Below are 21,521 nucleotides of genomic sequence, written 5' to 3'. Positions count from 1 at the left end.
CAAGGAAGGCAAATGGACATATTGGCGAAGTTATTACATTATCTGCAACAACAAAAAATCAAATAAAAATAAATTGAAATGAAGTTTATCCAATTTTTTATTAATAAACTCAAGTATATTCTTTCAGAGTAAAAAAATAAATTTAGCTTGTAATGGGAAGCTGTTACAGATTTAAGAAAATTAGATTTAAAAAGAAATTTGTGTGTTACTTCACTCAGGTCTGTTCTTAGTTAAGTAGTCTTTCTGCAGACTGGGAAGGCCTCGTCATGTGAAATAATCTTGCAGTATCTGTCATCTAGTTTACATTTTCCAAACAGATTTTTTTGTTTGTTTTTTTTTTTTTTTTTAAATCTTTTGAGTATCTCCAACAGTTCTAATTAAAACTAATACCTAATTTCTTGCAGGTGGTGCTTCCCTAGACCTTAAAGCTTGTCCTCCTAAACCAGCTAAATGGATTCTGGATATGACTTGGCTGAATTTGGTGGAGCTCAGTAAGATCAAACAATTTTCAGATATTCTTGATCAAGTAAGTAAGAGCTTTTTAAAATTACCTTATTTGACAGTGATCATCTGATAGTGATCAAGGCCTGTGGTGGGAAACTGGTTTATTTTATAGAACAGAATGAATTTTAAAGCAGATAGCCACAGTTGTGGCCCTGACTGCTTAACAGCCTTTATTGATAAAAACACTTAAAAAGCACCTGGAAAATAAGAAGAAAGTAGAATGATTCACACCCTATATAAATATAATGCTTTCAGATTGGGATACAACTTGCTATTATCCAGTTCACGTAATGTAACTTGAATCTTCTTCTGTTTGTTAGACTTTTTTGCATCCCTGTTGTGCTTTCTTACGCTATGTTTCATGATGCTTTTCCCAATATTTCTCTGATTACATGGAGCAAAAGTTAGGGAAAGGGTGTTGAGTAATTTGAACACTTGTATAAATAGCATTAATGGACACAAAGTGTATGGTAGCTAATGGAGTAAGTAAACATCATTTGGTATATGTGAAGAGTACCTTGTGTACAGTCGTGCAGGGAACAGATATGAATCTAGTGCTCTCAAAGCTATGTCTAAACCTAGCTATTTATGTTCTGACCTTGTTTTGCTATTATGTCATTACTGAAGGTGCTGGGTAGTAACTAATTTTTTTCAGAATATCAATACTTATGGGCATTGTTGCATGGTACAATTTTGTACTTAAAATCTGAAAGCTTATCCTCTCTTTTTTTATTAGCTTGACTAAATCTGTGTGCTAACATTGTTAAACAAATGTCTGTATGTGAATTACATGTCTCTGACCATCATTTAATGTATGTGACCTAGTGGCATTTGAAATGTGACTTGTCTATTTAGTGAGATTTACTCCTTTGATGCTATAACTACAGATTTCCAAAGCAGAGAAACAGTGGAAGATCTGGTTTGATAGTGAGAGTCCTGAAGAAGAACTGATTCCTAGTGGCTATGGTCAATCCCTGGACTGCTTCAGACGTCTTCTTCTTATCAGATCTTGGTGTCCTGACAGGACCATAGCTCAGGTACATTTATATAGCCAACATAGTCTATTTAGATGTCACTAGAATAATAGTTACAGGATTGCAGTTCAGTACTCTTTTGTTTAGTGTAAAACTCCTTTTTGTAATGGACCTTCACTTTGTGTTTCCTGAAATTATTTTCGGACAACTCATACATTTGTTACAAGGAAAGTGTTAGTAATATTATTCCAATATGTTGAAAGAATATTATTGAAATTTTTTACTATGGAGATAGTATTTAATCTGTAAATGTATGTTTTTACCCACTTCTGCTTTATCTGTTCAGAAGGTATTTTTGACTGTCTTTGCAGATGTTACTCACTGGAATTGCAGAAGTGTTGTCATTTTAGGCTGGAGTAAAAATCTTTTCATGAACTCATTTGGCTGAGATAAAACAAACAAACAAACATGAAAACCATTTAATTAAGGAAGAATTAGACCCACCTTATAAAAATCTATGTTAAGGTCCATTCAAAATTTTTAAATTGAAGTCATCTATTTAAAAAGGAGAGAAATATAAAATAAAAGTTTATTGAATGGCTAAACCTATTTTAAGAAAAAACAACTTCTAGGAGCCTATTTTTAATTTTTATGTTCTTCTCCAAAAGAATAAAAATTTTGGAATTGCTGACAATTTCAGAGCAATGCTTGGCAATTTACTGAAGTCAGAATGTGTCACTAAAATTGTAGCATTAATTTTCTGGATACAGACCTTTAAACATTGTGACTAGATTTAGAGAAAGTCTCAGCAATTATTGATGTAACTGTGGTCAACAGAGGGTTAAATTATACTGTTTAATGAGTATCTTAAACGTGTGCTATTTATCTGAAATGGATCATGCAAAATTAGTTCCTCAGTTCTGTTAATGGGGGCAAGATATACTTTCATCTTACAATGGTTTTATGAAAACTGATAGTTTATCAAATGCTAAATGCTGAATATCTTTGTCTCTGAGAAGCAACCAAGTGGTAGTAAGGGGGAGACTGGTCTAAGACAAAAACAATATAATGGGAAAGGATACAAAAAAGGTCAGTTCAGACTGTTTGAAAGAGCCTTTGTATTTCTTAGTAAAAAGGAACAATAATCTAACAAATTTTGAAATAAATAAATAAGAAGTAACAGAGGTGGTCTTCACCCGTTCCTCTGGATTTTCTACTTAGTGACAGTTATTTTCATCATTACTACTATTAATACGTTGTTTAAGCATGAAAAGGGGAAAATCTTAACACATTTGAAATATATCTTCTATGCTCCCTCTTTTTTTTTCTCTAATATTTGGAAAGGAAAGCTAGATTTTAAGATTATGTGTTATGCTATCTAATTGAGATGCCACCTTTAAGTAATCACAACCTTTCTAAAGGTTTAGTAAGGTTATTATTTTTATTATACTGTAATGACAGGTATTATTTACAGTAATACATGCAGATATATGTAATACAATTTTTTTTTGTTTTGTTTTAACTGGTCTTATAAGGCTGTAAGAAATAACACTTTCGAAGACAGTATGAGATGTTAACATGTAAAAATAAATTTGTTGCATATTTGTATTTCTGATTTTCAGCAACATTTGCACTGCAGTTTACTTACTGATTTTATTTACATTGGGAAGAAAACAGTATTAAATTATTACATCACAGGTTAAATTCACCTTTCTAAATATAGGCAAGAAAATACATCATTGACACTATGGGAGAGAAATATGTGGAGGGAGTCATCTTGGACTTGGAGAAGACATGGGAAGAGTCAGATCCACGTACTCCTCTCATATGCTTTCTTTCCATGGGCTCTGATCCTACGGACTCAATTATTGCTTTGGGAAAAAGACTGAAGACAGAGACACGTTGTGTTTCCATGGGCCAGGGGCAAGAAATCCATGCCCGTAAACTTCTGCAGCAGACAATGGCTCATGTAAGAGACAAAAGTCTGAATGTTTTTTTGTATCTGTATTAAATACTTGGAAATGAAAATCCTGACATGAAATAAAATCGTTTGGTGTATAGTTAATGCTGATGCAAGAAACTATATTTGTTTATATAAAAAAATGTTCTAAGCAATAGAACTGTCTTTTTACAGTCATTTAATTGGTTGTAGCAAGCTTTGTGATACTGTACAGACACCAGTGTTTTTCATGGAAAATGGAGATTTTGTTGTAGATCATTGACTGATGAACATAGCTGAATTGATTGTTTCAATTACATGAAGATTAAATATTCTTCAGGAATTTCACAAGATTTTTTTTTTTTACTTTTATATTTTTAGTAATATAAACATATTTTGTCTAATGAAGAAGGTTAACTCCAAATACGCTATTGATAGTTACATAACCTTGAGGAAAGCGAGGCTCTATATAAAAATATTTTTTGCTGCTGTAGTCTGGGTTTTGAATTGGGAGGAACAAACTGATAGCACAGGCATTTTACAAGTGAAACATGGAAGAACTAAAGAATAAAATTTCCTGTATGAGAAAGAAAAGTTGAGATGCTCCAATTTAGCACACTTTGCCCATCAGGTGGTAGTACTGCTATGTCTGCTGATGTGAACAAATTAAACTTCTCACGCTACTGTGTTATGAGCTTCTTTCCTATCTTTGTAACTAGTTTTCCTCTGAGTTTTGTCTCAGACTCTCATTTGACAGCTTCACATTAAGAGCTAATTAGCAGATTGGATAAGAAGAAACTCATTCAAAAGATAGGGAAGAAGAGCTCCTTTAGTTATGAGAAATGCACTGTCTCACATACCCTATTAATGAAGAGGTATGTGAGATTTCTGTATGAAGTATGGTATTTAATATGAGAAAGTTTGATATCTATTAATTTATAGCAATAGATTAATTATGTATATATATTTGGTATATAGTTTTTTCAAGCCTGTGACCTTTGTGAGGAGCAAGGTTTAGCAGCTTGCTCTATGGAGTTACTTCTGAGTTCCCTTATATAAGTCAAGATTTATCAATGTTTATCAGCACTATAGTCATGTACAGATAAATTCTAAATGTACTGAAATGGAAAAGGTAAGGACTACTTGAGAAGACTACATTGGACAAGTAAGGATCACTTGTTTAGATGATAAAACCAAACAAGATAATAAGACCTCTAGAAGGAACAGCCCACGGTTTAGCTCACATGAGCTTTGTTTTTGAGAAAAAAGTACTTCGTTAATTGCGTGTGTGTCATTATTATGGATACAGGTCTCTGTACATAAAATGCACGTGAAATCAAATAATTAAGGCCTTGGTTTTGATTTGGTGAACCTGTGGTGCAAAATTGACTGTGAGGGATTTCCTTCTTTAGCATCTCTGACAAGTACTTAAACATGCTCTATTTTGCTATAGCTTAGATGTATTGGCTTTGTTGTTAACCTACAGCACAAACAAAGAGTGATTTTAGTGACTGCAGTTTATAAACAAGGTTCTTAACTTTATATTATGTTGTTTTAAACTAGGGAGGTTGGGCACTTCTGCAAAACTGCCACCTTGGACTTGACTTTTTAGATGAGTTGATGGACACAATGATAGAGACAGAGACTGTCCATGAAAGCTTTCGACTGTGGATGACAACTGACATTCACAAACAATTCCCTATCACCATTCTTCAAATGTCTATCAAATTTACCAATGAACCACCACAAGGGCTCAGAGCTGGACTAAAGAGAACATATAGTGGTGAGTACTAGAATGGTGATGATTTAAAATTCAATTTTGCTCATTTTGGGACTCTCTGGTGTTATCATGTGATCACATTTTAGACACTGATAGCAGATGTAAGCTAGTACAAGGAACAGATCACAATAATGCCAGGACACATCTTGATATCCTTGGTTTGAGCTAGAAGTTGTGAAAATGAAAAGGAAGAGAAGATCTGCTGAAATTCTGTTGCCAGATCTAATTGGACAGAAACAGGAAATGCTTTTCTCTTTTCTCAAATGTTGGCTTCTAATATCTCAGTTCGAAGTGATTTTTAATCTTTTGTCATTTGGCAGAAAAGCATCATGTTAATATATTTTTCCTGTTAAGTACTCTTTACATTGCATAAAATAAAGGTCAAAGAGTCTGTGCAGAAAGTGACTTCATGTGAGTTCAGTGAAAAGTAAATGGTGTGTTTGTGGTGTGCTGTTTTTTATTTTTTTTGCCCCTGATGTTTACCCTTCTAATTTGAGCAACTTAGTAACATGCTATAACCTGCCTCCAGTCTACAATGCTTTGGCTTTGTAGGATAATAATTTACTCTTGGGAGAAGCAGTGAGAATATCTCTAGGAATGGCCTTTTAGCACTGATTTGAAGTAGTTGTGAAAAATACTTGTAGTGTGTTTCTTATAAAGTACACTTACAATCAATAGGTGTCAGCCAGGATTTACTAGATTTCAGTGACATGATGCAATGGAAACCAATGCTGTATGCTGTAGCCTTTCTACACTCCACTGTTCAAGAAAGACGCAAGTTTGGATCTCTGGGTTGGAGTATACCTTATGAGTTTAATCAAGCTGATTTCAATGCGACTGTGCAGTTCATTCAAAACCACTTGGATGGTGTGGATGCCAAGAAGGTACTTCATGTTTTTGTGGGGAAGGTGGATTAGGGTTATGTATCTTTCTTGGAGTTGCATGTGTATCCATAGTTCCCAATAACTGGAACACAAACATGATTTTAAATTATTATTATTATTATTATTATTTTGTTTCTTTCCACAAACATTCAACACTCAAAATATACATGTCTGTAGAGCAGGAGACTTAAATTAGACTTGTGCATGTTAAATTTCTATATTAATCTGTACATTAAAGAAAAAGTCCCTCCCAGCTGTCTCCTGCAATAACTTTAGAAATATAAACCTTATAAGTATAGATCTTCTTTTCAATGAAAATTAAGTGGGATAGTTAAAAATGGACCACTGAACTTAAAAAAATACTTTGTTTAAATTTATTTTGAGTAAAAATAAAGAGGTTTGGTTCCTCCACCCTGTCTTGCCAACATAAAGAAATTGAAAGTGGCTTTAAATGACTATGTAAGAATTCATCTTGCATTCCTCACTTTTGTACGGTCAGTTGTCATATAAAGGTCTGTGGCAGTTCACTTTGCGATTGGCATTTTGAGTGAAAACATGATAGGAATGCAGCTGTAACCCTCTTCCTCAAATACTGGAATAGCCTCTTCAATTAATTCTGAATGGATTCTATTTTGAGAAATCCTTGAATGTGTTCTGGGAATACAGGGTTGTAGGACAAAATGAGTATTAAGAAAATAACTTTCTTCCTAAACAGAGAGAGATGCAAGACTTGGAATATCAATACTTCTTACTAAGGTGGATGTAAACATGTGCGAAGAGGGTTAGATAAAGTCAATCCTTTCTCCTTGGTTTTAGGGGATCTCCTGGAGTACAGTCTGTTACATGATAGGTGAGATCCAGTATGGTGGCCGCGTGACAGATGACTATGACAAGAGACTCATGAACACCTTTGTAAAGGTTTGGTTCAGTGAAAATACATTCAGTCAGGAATTCAGCTTCTACAGAGGGTACAGCATACCCAAATGTGACACGGTGGATCAATACCTTCAGTACATACAGGTTGGTAAATGAAAGGTTTTCAACACCAAAACAACGCAATTCACTTGTTTCTCACAAGTTCCTTAGTTCCTGTATTTTGTCTTTTCTTTCAAGTACCTGTATTTTGTCATTTATTCACAGATTCTTTACTGCTTTCTAACAGTCTACGTATGTATTAGTGACAACTAATTGTTATCATCAATGTTATGGTGGTCATGACAGGAATCTTTCCTTTTTCATTTGATTTGCTTGAGGGACATATCTGAAAGCATACAGTTATTAAGGAGGGCAAAGAACGGAGCCCAGGCATTGGGTACAACCTCACAAAAATAAAAAGTGTATATATATGTGGAAGTACAATCTGACTATTAAAATAGCATGTAGAGGTTAAAACTGAATTTGATGTTAACCTCAGTGTGATTTGGGCTCTGACATGACATATAGATCACAGCAAACTATTTGTCCTAAGACTGTTGGAAGAGATATAACCTCTTACTAACCTCTTACTTTACATATAAGCTTTTTTTTAATTTAATTTAATTTTATTTTATTTTATTTTTTTTTAAATCAGCTTACAAATCCATCTCCAACTGTGCTCTTTTTATATTTTATTGTGTAGAGTCTTCCTGCTTATGATACACCCGAGGTGTTTGGTTTGCACCCCAATGCGGATATCACTTACCAAAGTAAAATTTCCCAAGATGTTTTGGACATCATCCTCAGTATTCAACCTAAAGATAGCTCTGGTGGAGGAGGTGAAACCCGAGAGGCAGTTGTAACCAGACTGGCTGATGATATGCTGGAAAAGCTTCCTGCTGATTATGTACCATTTGAAGTGAGTTAATGAAATTCTGTCAACAACACTTGCTCCATCTTGCTTTGTGTGGATTAAAAAAAAGAAAAAACGAATGAAATTTTTCTAAAAGTGTATCTGAATTTGTTAATATAGGTAATACTTCAAAAACATATTTTAAAGAAGTGTGACCAGACTCTTAACATTTATGATGAAGTCACTACATTTCCGCTGAAGTGCTTTTGTAAGAGCTGTTTTAAAATATTAAACCACTTAATGCTTGAGTCTTCATTTGCTCTGCGGGAGAAGAGGGATCATCAGCTTTTAACTAAAGTTGTTGACACTGTAGAGAACTGAGGTCATGTTGCAAGTGTGTTTGTGCTTCTAAAAGTATTACAGCTTCAACATATGTATTACTTTGGGATTCAGCCTACATCCTGAGGATATTTTTAGGTTGCTTTCTACTTCAGTGAAGTGAATGTTGAAAAGCTTGTCAAGTGATAGCTTTCATTGATTGAAACCTAGTGTTAATATCTCAGGGATGCGTATTAACACATAATAGCCTATGTAATTATGTTTGTAATGGACACCTACTGCCTTGCAGCCATTTCTTTTCTGAAATAGCGATTTCCTTTCTGTTTATGTGGAGGATGTAAGCACTTTCAAGGTGAGAGGGTTTTTTTTTAGTTAGAAAACATTTACTGAGGACTAGATACATATACAGTCCAATTGACTGCATTCTGTGTTCCTGTTCTAGAGACTACAGTTTAACTGGGTGTTTGGACAATTTGTGTTTTTTCCAGGTGTTTACATAGTTCTTAGTTGTCCTTTAGAGTCCCAGAATTTTAGGATGCTGACATTATAGTTATTACATCATAGTTCTTCCAAGTTGAGGCTGGTTATGAGCTTCAAAGGCATCAGAGGTAAATACCTGTAAACCAGTTCAGATTCCTTTATTTGCTATATCAGCAGATGCTGAACCTTTCTTTGTGTTTCATTATATGTGCAAAGGCTTAAAAGCAAGAAAGATTAGTTATGTCAGTAATAATGCATTTGCAACACCTTTGTTATGAAATGGATGTGAATCACGCCAGTGTGTTATCAGAAAGAAGTTGATACCCATGTTTGTACTTTAACAGATTTCCTGCTAAGATGTTTTACTAATTAGATAATTTGCCTGCCATCTCCTCCTTGAGGAGAGTGAAATCTCTTATCCCTAGTATTCTACTATCTTACTTACTCTTTAATGGAAGTCAGCACGAGGACCTGATACAAGGCTAGGTGGCTTATGAATGCCAAACTTCTCCTGTCAGGATACTGAGCTATGAGAAGAAGCAAGGAGGGTTGTACAAACTAATGCTCTCTTTTCTGTTTTTATGCAGTAATAAGTTTCTCTTATATGAGGTATGCTCATGAATATAGACTCTCCTCAGGTACCCATGTCTTACATCTGTTGTTTTGTTTTCTGTAGACCATTTTGTATTACATAACCTTACTTCCCTCAAATGGCCTAATTATAATAATATATTTTATCTGAAAAGATGAGTTCACATATCTGAATTTGGAATATTGATTATCTAGCAGTCTTCCAAAAGTTTGCACTTGATGAAGTTTCTGACCTACTGTCTTTCTTGAAGCCTGAGCTTTATGACTTTCCAAAAGGCTGAACCAAGTGTCTGAGATCTGCAAAGAATTGCAATTTGTTGAGTTTCTCAGAAGGGTACTGCTTTAATGATGGGTTAAATCTCCTGGTAGCTGTTAGTTTAATTCTCATCAAATTCTACTTGATGTCTCCAGGAATAGATATGTGGCTTAATAAAGACATATATTATAATATATAGTGTCATTGTATAGGTACAGTTAGCCCTCTTAAGTTCACAAGAGCTCTTTTTGGGCAGATCAGCTCTGATAAGAAATGAGAAATTGAAATTTAGTTTGTATTAAGAGAAGTGAAAGTGGACCACTAAACTTTCTCACGTGGTTAAAAACTATTCAAGTTCCTATTTGTGTAGCAAAATACTGATAAACTTAGGTTATGGATATTACTAAGAACAAGGCTCTTTCCCTGTACAGGATTAAATACCTACTATATATATAATAACCTTCTAATCTATCTCCCAATGGGACTGTGTTGACTACAAATTTGCTAGTTATGTCCATACAGTTGTTAATTTTACAATAGGGATAGTTCCCAACCATTGTTGTAAATAGTGCTACTGTGTTGAGGCAAAGTGGCCGGGGCACTCACTCTTGATCCGTTTGTGCAAAGTGAATGTTGAGAATTGTCCATTGGAATTAAGGCTGAAATCCTTCAAATAGGGTGTGGCCTACATGCTGTTTAAATGGCATGAGCTAATAGAAAGATATAGACTAAATAATGAGATAGGTTATAAACACAGCGATTCTCAGTGTCATAGATTTTTCTTGGAACAAATCCTGTATTTGTGTCTTGCAGAGGATTCAAGGAAGATGCCAGACTGACCATTTAACTTCCTAAATAAAAGTATTATGTCTTAAAAATTGTGTTGGGACCAAAACTTGACACAAAGCCACCTTTGTTTTTTGCTTCTATTGAAGTATCTTTGCTTTTCTACCTCCAGGTAAGAGAGAAACTAAAGAACATGGGACCTTTTCAGCCTATGAACATATTTTTGCGACAGGAGATTGAACAAATGCAGAGAGTTATTTCTTTAGTGAGAAGCACTCTGACTGATCTAAAACTTGCCATTGATGGGACAATTGTTATGAATGAAAATCTGAGGGATGCTTTAGACTGCATGTATGATGGAAGGATTCCTGCTAGATGGAAAAAAGTAAGTGTACATCACTTGTTTTTTAAGGGAAAAAACTTAAGTATTTCTGTAGAGCAAGATTAAACTGCTAACATACTTCTTTTCAAACACAGGTCTTAACCAAAACTGTGCAGCTGCTGGCATAGATTTTGAGCTAAAATAAACACAGTCAAAAAAAGTCTTCTTTCATTTATAAAAAATATAAATGAATGTGGTAGATGCAGGTATTTCCCATTTTAACAGCTTCTTACATACTGGCAGGATAAAAAGCTAGAGAGAAGAGAATAATTTAAAATGTAATGATAAATTTTTTAAAATAGCACCCTGACTAGTGGACTACACTGTTGCTATTCTTTGAGAATAAAACTTGTAGTCAACAAATAGTAGAGGCTGGAAGGGATTTCTGGAGGCAGTCTTGTTTAACTCAGCTTCTGAAAGCAGGGTCAGTTAGAGCAGGCTTCCTAGAACTCTCCAGAATCAAGAGTCCATAATCCCTTCAGGCAGCCTGTACCAGTATTTGATCACCCTCACAGTAAAAACCAACCAACTGACCAAACAAAAAACCTAGAGGATTTCCGCATTTTGTCTTGCACTTATTGCCTCTTCTCCAATAATCAACAAGGATTTAGCTCCATCTTCTTTCATTCTCCACACATGAGGTATAAACATTGACAGTATCTCCTCTGTCCTTCTCTTCTCCAGGCTAAACAATCTCAACTGCCTCAATTTCTGCCCATAGAAATTGTTTTCAGGGACAACTAGAGCTGTAAATGACAGCTGATGGAAAGAAAAATGGGGAGGTTTTTGGGTCCTTATTTTGTTTTTATTAACAAAGTGTTTTCCTGGTACAAAACCTAGACCAAAACAGGTGCTTCACAGCACAAGTATGACACAACTATTCAAAGAGAAAAACCTTCATAAGTCTTACATAGTCCAAACTCAATTTTCTTCAGCTTTCCCTCCCCGCCCCCCCGAAAAAGCAAAATAGTTTTGGCAGATGTCATGTTTTCTTAATGTATTTGCCTTGGCTTTAGAAAGACATACACATGTAACTTTATCCTAGTTTACACAGCTATCTAATTTTGCAAAAACATCATGAAATTGATAGTTACTACAGGGAGCATTAAGCATGTTTAAATGGCATGGCAGGCATGATTTTGTATAGAGCAAGAATTTGCTTCAGGTTTCAGTGGAATGCAACATTTATGTATTAGGATAAAAATTAAGATATGAAAAATGAACTTTGAATATGTTTTGCTTATATTATGGAGTTTACTACCTTGTAAGAAATTACCTTTTCATGACATGAATGTGATGTTTTAAAACTGTTGAAAAAAAATTGAAAATGATCACGGTTTACTATATTTAGGCATCTTGGGCTTCCAGTACACTTGGTTTCTGGTTTACTGAGCTTCTAGAAAGAAACCACCAGTTTTACAATTGGATTTTTGAAAGCCGACCAAACTGCTTCTGGATGTCAGGATTTTTTAATCCTCAAGGATTTTTAACTGCGATGAGACAGGTAAGTTGTGTTTAAAGTCCCTCTCTGCTTTTTCTTTGATATACTTTTTTTTCTTTTTTTTTTTTAATACATATTCTGTGATGATGGCTGAGTTATACACATGGCTCCATCATGTCAGCAGGGAAGATACAGGACTGCATAACTCTCTTACATTTCCTGAGTGTTTTTCCTCTGTGCATACTTTTTTGGCATATCTACCCCTGATGTGTTACAGTATATTTCCTAATTTGACCAAGCCCCAAGCATGTAGCACACTATTAAAGCAGACTGGAGAAGTAATGTCTCAACATTGAGATATGCTTGAGAAAGGTGTTAAACCCATGAATTTATTTTTCTTTTTCCCTCCCTTTTGGTCTGTGTTCAGTACTTACCTGGCTGGACACTTGCCAGAACAACTATTCAGAATTAGTCTTAAACTATACTTTTGCAGTTCAGTAGCTGATTCAATCTCTCTTCATGAAGTGGGAGTTTCCTTTATTAATGTGTAGTAAGTATTAAGTTCGATGTTTCTGTAAACATATGTATCTCTTGTCAACTTGGTGAATGTGTTGGCTGCTCAACCTCCTAGTTGCATTTAACACGTGAGCTACTTTTTGCTTTAAAAAGGCCTATGTTGGTCAGCATAAAGGACATACTGGAAACAATAATTTTCTGGAATGTGGAAAATTGGGAAAGAATACTCAGATGGGAATCCAATGGGATCTCAGAAAAAAGCTAACTTTTAGCGGAGAGAAAGAGGATTTGCAGAGAAGGAAGATCTCCCCTTTTTCTCTGAGGTCTGGGTAGTGCAATCTTCAGCTGTCAAACCAAAGTTGTAGCTAATGACCTACTTCTATTAAAATGGCAGGCATATAGTCTTGGAATTATATAACAAGATATTTATTTTGAGGTACAGTGCCAAACTGGGGTTTTCTTTTGGATCCAAGCTTGTGGAAAGGGTTTATTAGCATGATCTGAAACAGTTGAAATCTATAGAACTTTCCTGGTTCGCTAAAAAGAGGATGTGGCTACAAAACAACTTAATGTCCCAAGTGAAAAGCAAAGTGACTTTCTGGGCTTTGCTATGTGGTGGAACAAACAGAAATGAGAAAGATGAAAAGCCACAATGATCATTGAACTATAACCCTTCTGCTCTTTTAAAGCAGCTAATTAACTGTATTATGGGGGGAACATTAATTCCAATAACTTCAGACAAAGAAACTTTTAAAAACATTTACAAGACCGGGATAAAACTTAGGTCTGGCATAACTTAATGGCATGGGATAGTAAGGGACTGGGCAAGAAAAAGGACCATTGTCCAGTGCACTAACTGACTGACTAAATTTGAAGTATACGTTGAATCTTACGCATCTTCAAGTGTTCTCTTAACTTTTTGTCATCTCTTTATGTAGCTTTAGAGCTGAGTGAGCTCTTATTCATTATTAAGAATACAATCAATGAAGAGTATAGGTACAGGAGAAGGAAGGTAACCCCAGAAAACATGCAACAAATTATGCATTTTGCTTTTGTATTTAGAACTGTTTTGCTTAGCACATGCAGTTAATATTTTCTCTTCTCGTGAAAGCTGGGAAATTTTTATATTTGCAAGATCCACTTACCGTTGACATTTAGTGGTTGTATTATGTAGTATGGTCTTAAGATATTGTGTATAATAGAAAGACTGAAAAAAAAATATAGGTGATAAAGTACTGAAAGTTTTGTCATCATACCATGCCATCACTAGCTTAGAGAGGAGTCAAACTGCTGTAAAAATGGACATTATAAAAAGATTGTTTGGTGTGGTGTTGTTGGTTTTTGTTTGTTTGTTTTGTATTGAAGAGGATAAGTTGTGACCACACAAATGTTTCTAATAATTATTTAGAAAAATGGCTCTGTGCACATGTAAAAATGTAACCTTCCTACTTTTATCTGTTTTGGGCAGGAAATAACAAGGGCTAACAAAGGATGGGCTCTTGACAGTGTAGTGCTGTGCAATGAGGTCACTAAATGGATGAAGGAAGATATCACAAGTCCTCCTTCAGAAGGTGTCTATGTGTATGGGCTGTATTTGGAAGGAGCTGGTTGGGACAGAAAAAACATGAGACTGACTGAATCTAAGCCCAAAGTGCTGTTTGAAATGATGCCGGTTATACGGATATATGCAGAGAATAACAGTAAGTAACTGAATTGTAAAGGATATTATTTTAAAATAATGCAATGGAAATTTTTAATCGACTGCATGAAAGTCTTTTGGTCTTTCATAAGTCAGTCACAATTCATTGTATACATGCTGAAACTTTTTCAACAGAGGAGACTTCCCAAACTTCTGTATAAAACAAGGTTTTGGCCTTCCTTGATAACAGATAATGGGCACTTTTTCCCCTAATAGTTAGGTCTCTACCTTCTGATCTTTAAGGTGTTAATAACTTTTTAAACCGTTACAGATGAGCTGTTCTCTGTTTTCTCTGACAAACATGCTTGCATTCAGTCTTCCATTGAAAATATGTGTCCTAGATTGAGAATATCAACATTTATATACATAAACTCTGTAGCCTCTCTGATCTAAACCCAAATAACCTCTTTCACACATCCCAAAAGCCAATGCAATTCAGATACATATAATACTTATATATGTGTGTACACAACATATATATATTAAATAAATATGTATCTTATGTAATGTATTTATAGATAACATGCTATATGAACACAAGACCTATGGGGAGAGGCTGAGGGAGCTGGGTTGTTTAGTCTAGAGAAGAGGAGGCTTAGAGGTGACCTCATCGCTCTCTATAACTACCTGAAGGGAAGTTATAGCCAGGTGGGGATTGGTCTCTTCTCCCAGGCAGTTAGCAATAGGACAAGGGGGCATGGGCTTAAACTCTGCCAGGGGAAATTTAGGCTTGATATTAGAAAGAAATTCTTTACAGAGAGAGCGGTCAGGCATTGGAATGGCCTGCCCAGGGAGGTGGTGGACTCACCGTCCCTGGAGGTTTTTAAACTGCGATTGGACATGGCACTTAGTGCCATGATCTAGTAAATGGACTCAAGTTGGACCAACGGTTGGACTTGATGATCTCTGAGGTCTTTTCCAACCCAGTTGATTCTGTGATTCTGTGATATATGTAAGATATGTATTTATAAAAATGTTTGGTTTTTTTTTTTTTTTTCTGGACAAGGCTATTTTTGAGCTAACAGAAGAAAGCGAAAAGTGAAGCAAGACTGTAGAAATGTTTTATCTTTGAGGCAGAAAAGGACCTTAAGAGTTGAAAGGAAACTTACAGAGCTGAAGGACAGTGCTGTTATGTGAAAATATATAATTCAGGTTAATGTAGGCTTTTTTTTTTTTTCTTTCATATAAAATAGGCAATGTTGTTGAACAGGGATGTGAAATAGGATAGAACTATCCACTGTTGAATGTAAAACTGGAAACTTCTGTTGAAAAGCATTCTGCCTCCAAAAGCAAAGCGTGCTTACGTGCTATTTTGCCAAGATTTTGTGTAGCTGACCTTTTATAAGAGGCATGATCACTATGAAAGGAGCCAAGAAGCTGGATAATGAACATTGAAGTATTAAGTATGGCCAGACTACTGTTCTAGTTCTGCAGCGAAGCAGCTGACATTTTATACTCTGAAATACTAAACGCATTTCAAAATTGGACATTTTTTATTTTGACACATTAATAATGTATTGATGAGAAGTAGTTTTCAGTAGGCAGATCAAACTAATAATAACTCTAATCATGCTAGATTGTCCATTTACATGTCATGCTACATCCAGTTCCCAGGTGATGATAAATTCTAAACCTACAGGAATTTTAAGCCATATGTAGCTTTCAGTTGGCAATAACACAGTGGCAAACAGTGTGAGAATCAAGTAAGAATTTTCGTTTGGTGGTGATTAAGAGCTGCGTGCTATTGACCTTTGAGTCAATTTTACATGTGCATCATGCCTAGTCCCTTAGGACCATGATTGTCAACCTAATTTCATTGTCTTTTATGTCTCTTCTGTCTTTTCAGCTTCAAAAAATCCATGTATGTATTCATGTCCAGTCTACAAAAAGACCATTCGAACAGATATGAATTACATTGCTGCTGTGGATCTTAACACCCTTCAACCTCCAGAGCACTGGATACTGCGTGGGGTAGCACTTCTGTGTGATGTTAAGTAATGTTAAAAAAAAAAAAAAGTTTCTTAGAGTTTTGCTTCTGTTTTTAAACATAAACATCAACATGTAGTTAGCTGTACAATCGATCACTTGTAAAAATATATTTTCTAAGGCATAGACTCCATCATGTTATTTTTAGAAAATTGTTCTCGATAGACCTCTAAAGAGGCTTATAAAAGCTAAATCTTAGAGTGATATTAAGTTCGGTAAATAAACTAAAGCACTACCTTTCATGTCTTGACAAATCATGACAAATATTTAGTGTTCCTATCTCAGTATTACGTGCTTAATTTTACCTTTAATAAAGATTAATTGACTTGAACATTGTTAGTTTTCAGTGCTAAATATGCTTGTACCTGCTTTCCCTTCAAATAGCTAAGTACAAAGGTTTTTGTGTGTGTATGTGTGTGTTTATCTCTGGAAATCTAAGCAGTTGCTCATTCATATTAATTAATCACCCTCAAGATGATGCTCCAAGATTTGTCTCCTAGCTGGTAGGCTGAGAGTTTCTACTTTACTTGCTGTCTGAAGAAGGAAGCTTAGACTGGAAATATGTCACACGATTTCACCTCTTGGAGAACAAGTTCACTGTTTTACATAAGAAAATAAGCATTTGACAGCTGATGGAATTCCTTACTATCTGGTTCATGACTTATAAGTATGTAATGGATAGGAAGGAAATAGTTCCATAAGAATCCTTGGATATTTTTTCATATGCTAGAACACCTGATTTGAGTCAAACTTCACCAAGATGATTACTTTTATGACATTAGTTTCAGATTTGTTTCTGCTCTAATTTTGCAGTGTGATTTTTTTTTTGTTCTTTTTTAACTCAAGTGCTGCAGCATTTTTTGTGTCTCAGCTAGGTAGGAACCTCTCACATAGGAATGCATCTCGAGACAAATGTTAGCAACTCCATTTCCTTGAAAACTATTGACTTCAAACATCAAGGACACTTGTTTAATCATCAAAAAGCCAGTGCATTTTTGTTGCAGAATCCAATAGGTCATGTTTCTTAGCAGTCCACTAGTCATTCACAATAATGTGCTGCAGGAGAAGAAGCAGAAAGAACCAATATTTCTGGTGCATCTGTCATACATAAATGCTGCAATGGAGAGCTGTTTTCAATTTTATGTCAAATCAATACCCAGAATTTGAACAGTGTTTTAATTAGTTTATTAAATAAACATGCCAAATACATTTATTTCCCAAAGCTAATGTTTTAAGAAATAATAATAAAGACAGAATAGTAGTCTTTGTATTTTGCTGGAGATTTCAGCATTCATTTCTACAGTCAAACCAGTTATTAAACTTACCTGGAACACTGATTCTGTTTGCAACTCTATTTGTAGAGGTCTTTTCATTATCTTTTCATCTTCGATTTATTTTTATTTTTTTTTTTCTTCTTTCAAATTACTTTCAGTGAAATAAACAAAATGTATGAAAATTTCCTTTAGGAAATATTTTTAATTTAGACATGGCAATAAATAAATATAAGATGGGAGGGTTGAATTTTTCTTTATTGGACCTTGGAACACCATGCTCAGACTTCCAGGAGATTCTCTAGATGCTCATTGGAGTTCTAAGTTGCTCTGGACTTTTGTCAAGATCTTCCCCTCCAAAGGTGATGCACATACTTTATCCTTCTGCAAGTCATTCACACAGAATTTTCAAGCCACATACATGTTAAATGCCACCTTTCAAACAGTGGATTTGTGGTACCATTATTGCTGTGGACACAATGGAAATGTGAAACCCCATGGTAATTCTCAGTGGGTGAACTGTGCACATTTTTTTCAGTGTGTGATTTCCTGTGAGGGTGTTGTGGAAAAGGGTAGTTCTACAAATACTCTCTGGTGATCCCAGTTATGCCAGAGACTGTTAAATCAGTGAAGCAGTTGGCAGTCACTGTTATTTCTGTTCTGTTAGCTCCATTTCATAAGAAGAATGCCATTGACACCTGCAGGAATGGAATGATGAGGCATGGGAAAATTCAGTGAAAAGGTCTTTTGAAATGCAGTATTATGTCATGTCAGGAGTTCTGCTGCCTGGGCTGGGGGACAATGTGGTGCAGTTGGAATTGGACTTGCCTCATGGCTACAGACTTGCCTGGCAACCACTGATCTGTGGGAGATTCTGGTTTACCCTCATCAGATCAGACCCTGCCTTGCTGACTCACCTGCCTGGTGTGACCTCAGATCTGACTTGTTATTACAACCTCATCTGAAGGTCACTGTTGTGTTTGCTGGCCCTGACTGCTGTCATGGACCTGCTCTGATTTTTTGTTCGGATGTTGTGGGACTGTGCCCCTGTCAGAGAGAGTCTTGCCATGCCCACCCTGATGTGACTCATGGCTTCCAGCTGCACTTTCCAAGCAGTCTGCCCTTGCTGCTCCCTGACATATGGCTTCTAACAGGTGAAAAAACAAAGTGTTTCTTGTTCATCTTCATAGCAGAAGTGGGCAATAAAATGCTTCTGTGGAAAGGAACATCAATAAAATAACCAACCTTAACATATTAATTAACTGGATGTGCTTTCTCTGTGTTTGGCTGTGCTATTGGTATTGAAAGGATTACTCAAGAAAAAACATTCATAGACACAAATTGTGTTGTTATTAAGCATGCAGCACCATAAATTTGAGGGTCTGTAAAAATGCAGGATTACAGAAATTATTACCTTATTTTCTTTCTGATATTTGGCATGATACATATGTTTTGGAGAATATTTAAAAACAAACATTATACAAATTTGTCTTAGAAATTAGTAGTAAGATAACTTTCTGAATAAAGTAGAGAATTCCTCAAATTCCGTAAGTATTTTAAAATAAACAAACTTACCTTTCACAGATACACTATGCTGTTTAGGCTATGCTACATAAAAAGGTTTTGTCTTCTGAGCTTCTCTTCAGAAATACTTTTTTCCCCATGCTCTGTGTCTACATTCACCCTTTTTAGCTCATAGGTCACTCACATTGAACATTTGAAGCACCATTGAACCAACACTAGAACATCTGGCAGAAGAACAAGTGGAAAAAACAACATGGTTAAAATATTTTTTCAGTTAGATCTAGTATTTGTAATGGATACTGTCCTTTAACTTTTTAGCAAAACTATTCTTTTCATTGAAATCACTCTGAGAACTGAAGTAGTTATTTTAGGTTTTGCAGTCAGAGGGTATGAGATATCCTACTTTGGCATGTAAAACAACAGATGTTGGTCCGCTGATGTAAAAACATGGGTTTTTTTAAGGTGCTATCTTAGATCAAGAAAACTTAGACCAAAAAAAAAAAAAGGAAACTGTAACCTTCTGTGAAAAGAGATTAACATGGTTTAACAGTTTAACTTGTTAAGATGCTGTTTTTACATGAATTGCCTGTGAATAACTGGACGTTTTCAGTTTCTTTGTTAAACGTCTATGAGAATGGCAGCTAATATATACAGCTCCTCCTCTAAAACTTCACCACCACCAGCTTGCATAAGTATAAAAAGTGTATTTTTTTGAGAAAAACATAACCTGGAATATCTTTTCCTGTTAACCAACCTACTCTAACATACGTCATAATTTGCTTTCCTCTATTTGAGTTTAATTAGATCCTATCTTCCTCTTTTGCTCTGAATGAACTGTGATTTCAGTAGGTTTGGGAAGGGCACTGTAAGTGGTTCATCTTTCAGTTTCTTTTCTAATCTGATCAATATGTACTTGGTAAGTAAGTGTTGACTGATGATGAAGCCCATCAGCACTGTATAAGACTGTGACAAGAGTGTGTGTGCAAAGAATGTCTAGAAATGCTTTGTGAAGTATGATGTGTTCAATACATCTCCCTCTATTGAGCTGTCATTTCCAAAAATCAATTCATTTGTATTAACTTTCAATACTTAAAGGGGGCTTATAAGAAAGATGGGGACAAAGTTTTCAGTAGGGCCTGTTGCGATACAACAAGCAGTAATGGTTTTAAATTATAAGAGAGTAGCTTTAGACTAGATATAAGGAAGAAATTTTTTACAGTGAGGTTGGTGAAACACTGCCACAGTTTGCCCAGAGAGGTGGTAGATGCCTCATCCCTGGAGACATTCAAGGCCAGGCTGGACGGGGCTCTGAGCAACCTGATCTAGTTGAAGATGTCCCTGCTCATTGTTGGGGGTTGGACTAGATGACCTTTGAAGGTCCCTTTCAACCCAAACTATTCTATGATTCTTTGATTATGTAACCTGCATAAATCAAAATTTTTTCTATTAAAGTGTTTTTGCCTAAAATGTACACATGACAAAAAATGATAATCATTGCAACCGAAGCTCACATGACTTTGTGCATTCAAAGAAAAATGTTTACTTCATTTCACACATAAGTTGCTTTGCTTCTCTTATTGGCACTACATTGTGGAATAATAAAGCACAAAAATGTATATCATCATAGAATAGTTGCATGTTGAGTTTTCATTTGAAGCATTACAAGGTATTTTATAATTCTGAAGTGAAGCAACAAAGAAGCAACTTTTGCAAAGAAAATGAATCACTAAGCACTTGAAGTATCTTTTCCTTTTTGCATTTTGGTCTCCAAATTCTGAATAATAATCTTTACTCCCAAGGGCAAATGGAGCTTTTTTTCATTCTTTCGAAGTAAGATGTGTCAGGCGAATAATGTTTGAAGCTCAATATGTTATTTGGATAAAGTGATAAGAGAATTAAGAAATACATGATCTGTGCATAACAGGAGAAATTTCACAATAGGAGGAAGAATGACAGAACACAATAGAAATTAAATTGTTATAGAGATAAATGGTGGTTGCTCATCTTTGAGTCACAAAAATTTGATCAATTGGCGTTAGTGTTGCACTGTGTTATGTCAGCACAATAAAAATTTTGCTTGATCTCTGCATACTGAGAAATTCAATACTGAGTTGAGCTTTGCTTTTAGGAAGGCTTGAGTGAGTGTCCTCCTTTTTTATACTTAAAAAAAATGTAAAAGTAATAATGTTACAGGAGCTCATTGTTTTTACCACATGAGCAATGGGTTTTAGTCTGTGTTATACTGACATGATCAGATGGAAAACCAGGCCCTGGAAATAATCCAACCCATGTATTTGATGTGTGAATCTTATAAAACCAGACATCTCAGAATACTACTTAATCAACAGGATACTCTTTTGCACTATATGTGGAATGAATTCTTGTGTTTGAGAAAAAGAAA

The 21,521-nt window shown here is 35.2% G+C and overlaps 1 protein-coding gene across 5 annotated transcripts in view; it reads left to right on the top strand.

Moving 5' to 3' along the window:
* Positions 1–16,656, top strand: part of DNAH5 (dynein axonemal heavy chain 5) — a 147,017-nt gene extending 130,361 nt beyond the window's left edge. For all 5 annotated transcript variants that reach the window (XM_071804482.1, XM_071804481.1, XM_071804480.1 and 2 more), the window contains 11 exons: positions 405–526; positions 1,392–1,541; positions 3,202–3,447; positions 4,981–5,200; positions 5,876–6,081; positions 6,898–7,101; positions 7,700–7,915; positions 10,474–10,686; positions 12,035–12,187; positions 14,109–14,340; positions 16,186–16,656. In XM_071804482.1, the coding sequence (XP_071660583.1) occupies positions 405–526; positions 1,392–1,541; positions 3,202–3,447; positions 4,981–5,200; positions 5,876–6,081; positions 6,898–7,101; positions 7,700–7,915; positions 10,474–10,686; positions 12,035–12,187; positions 14,109–14,340; positions 16,186–16,337 (2,114 nt within the window). In that variant the 3' untranslated portion in view covers positions 16,338–16,656. The remainder of the gene's footprint in view (positions 1–404; positions 527–1,391; positions 1,542–3,201; positions 3,448–4,980; positions 5,201–5,875; positions 6,082–6,897; positions 7,102–7,699; positions 7,916–10,473; positions 10,687–12,034; positions 12,188–14,108; positions 14,341–16,185) is intronic.
* The last annotated feature ends 4,865 nt before the right edge of the window (positions 16,657–21,521 follow it).

This window comes from Patagioenas fasciata, chromosome 2, assembly GCF_037038585.1.
Source record: "Patagioenas fasciata isolate bPatFas1 chromosome 2, bPatFas1.hap1, whole genome shotgun sequence".
Lineage (NCBI taxonomy): Eukaryota > Metazoa > Chordata > Aves > Columbiformes > Columbidae > Patagioenas > Patagioenas fasciata.
This window is presented reverse-complemented; position numbering and strand designations above follow the sequence as displayed.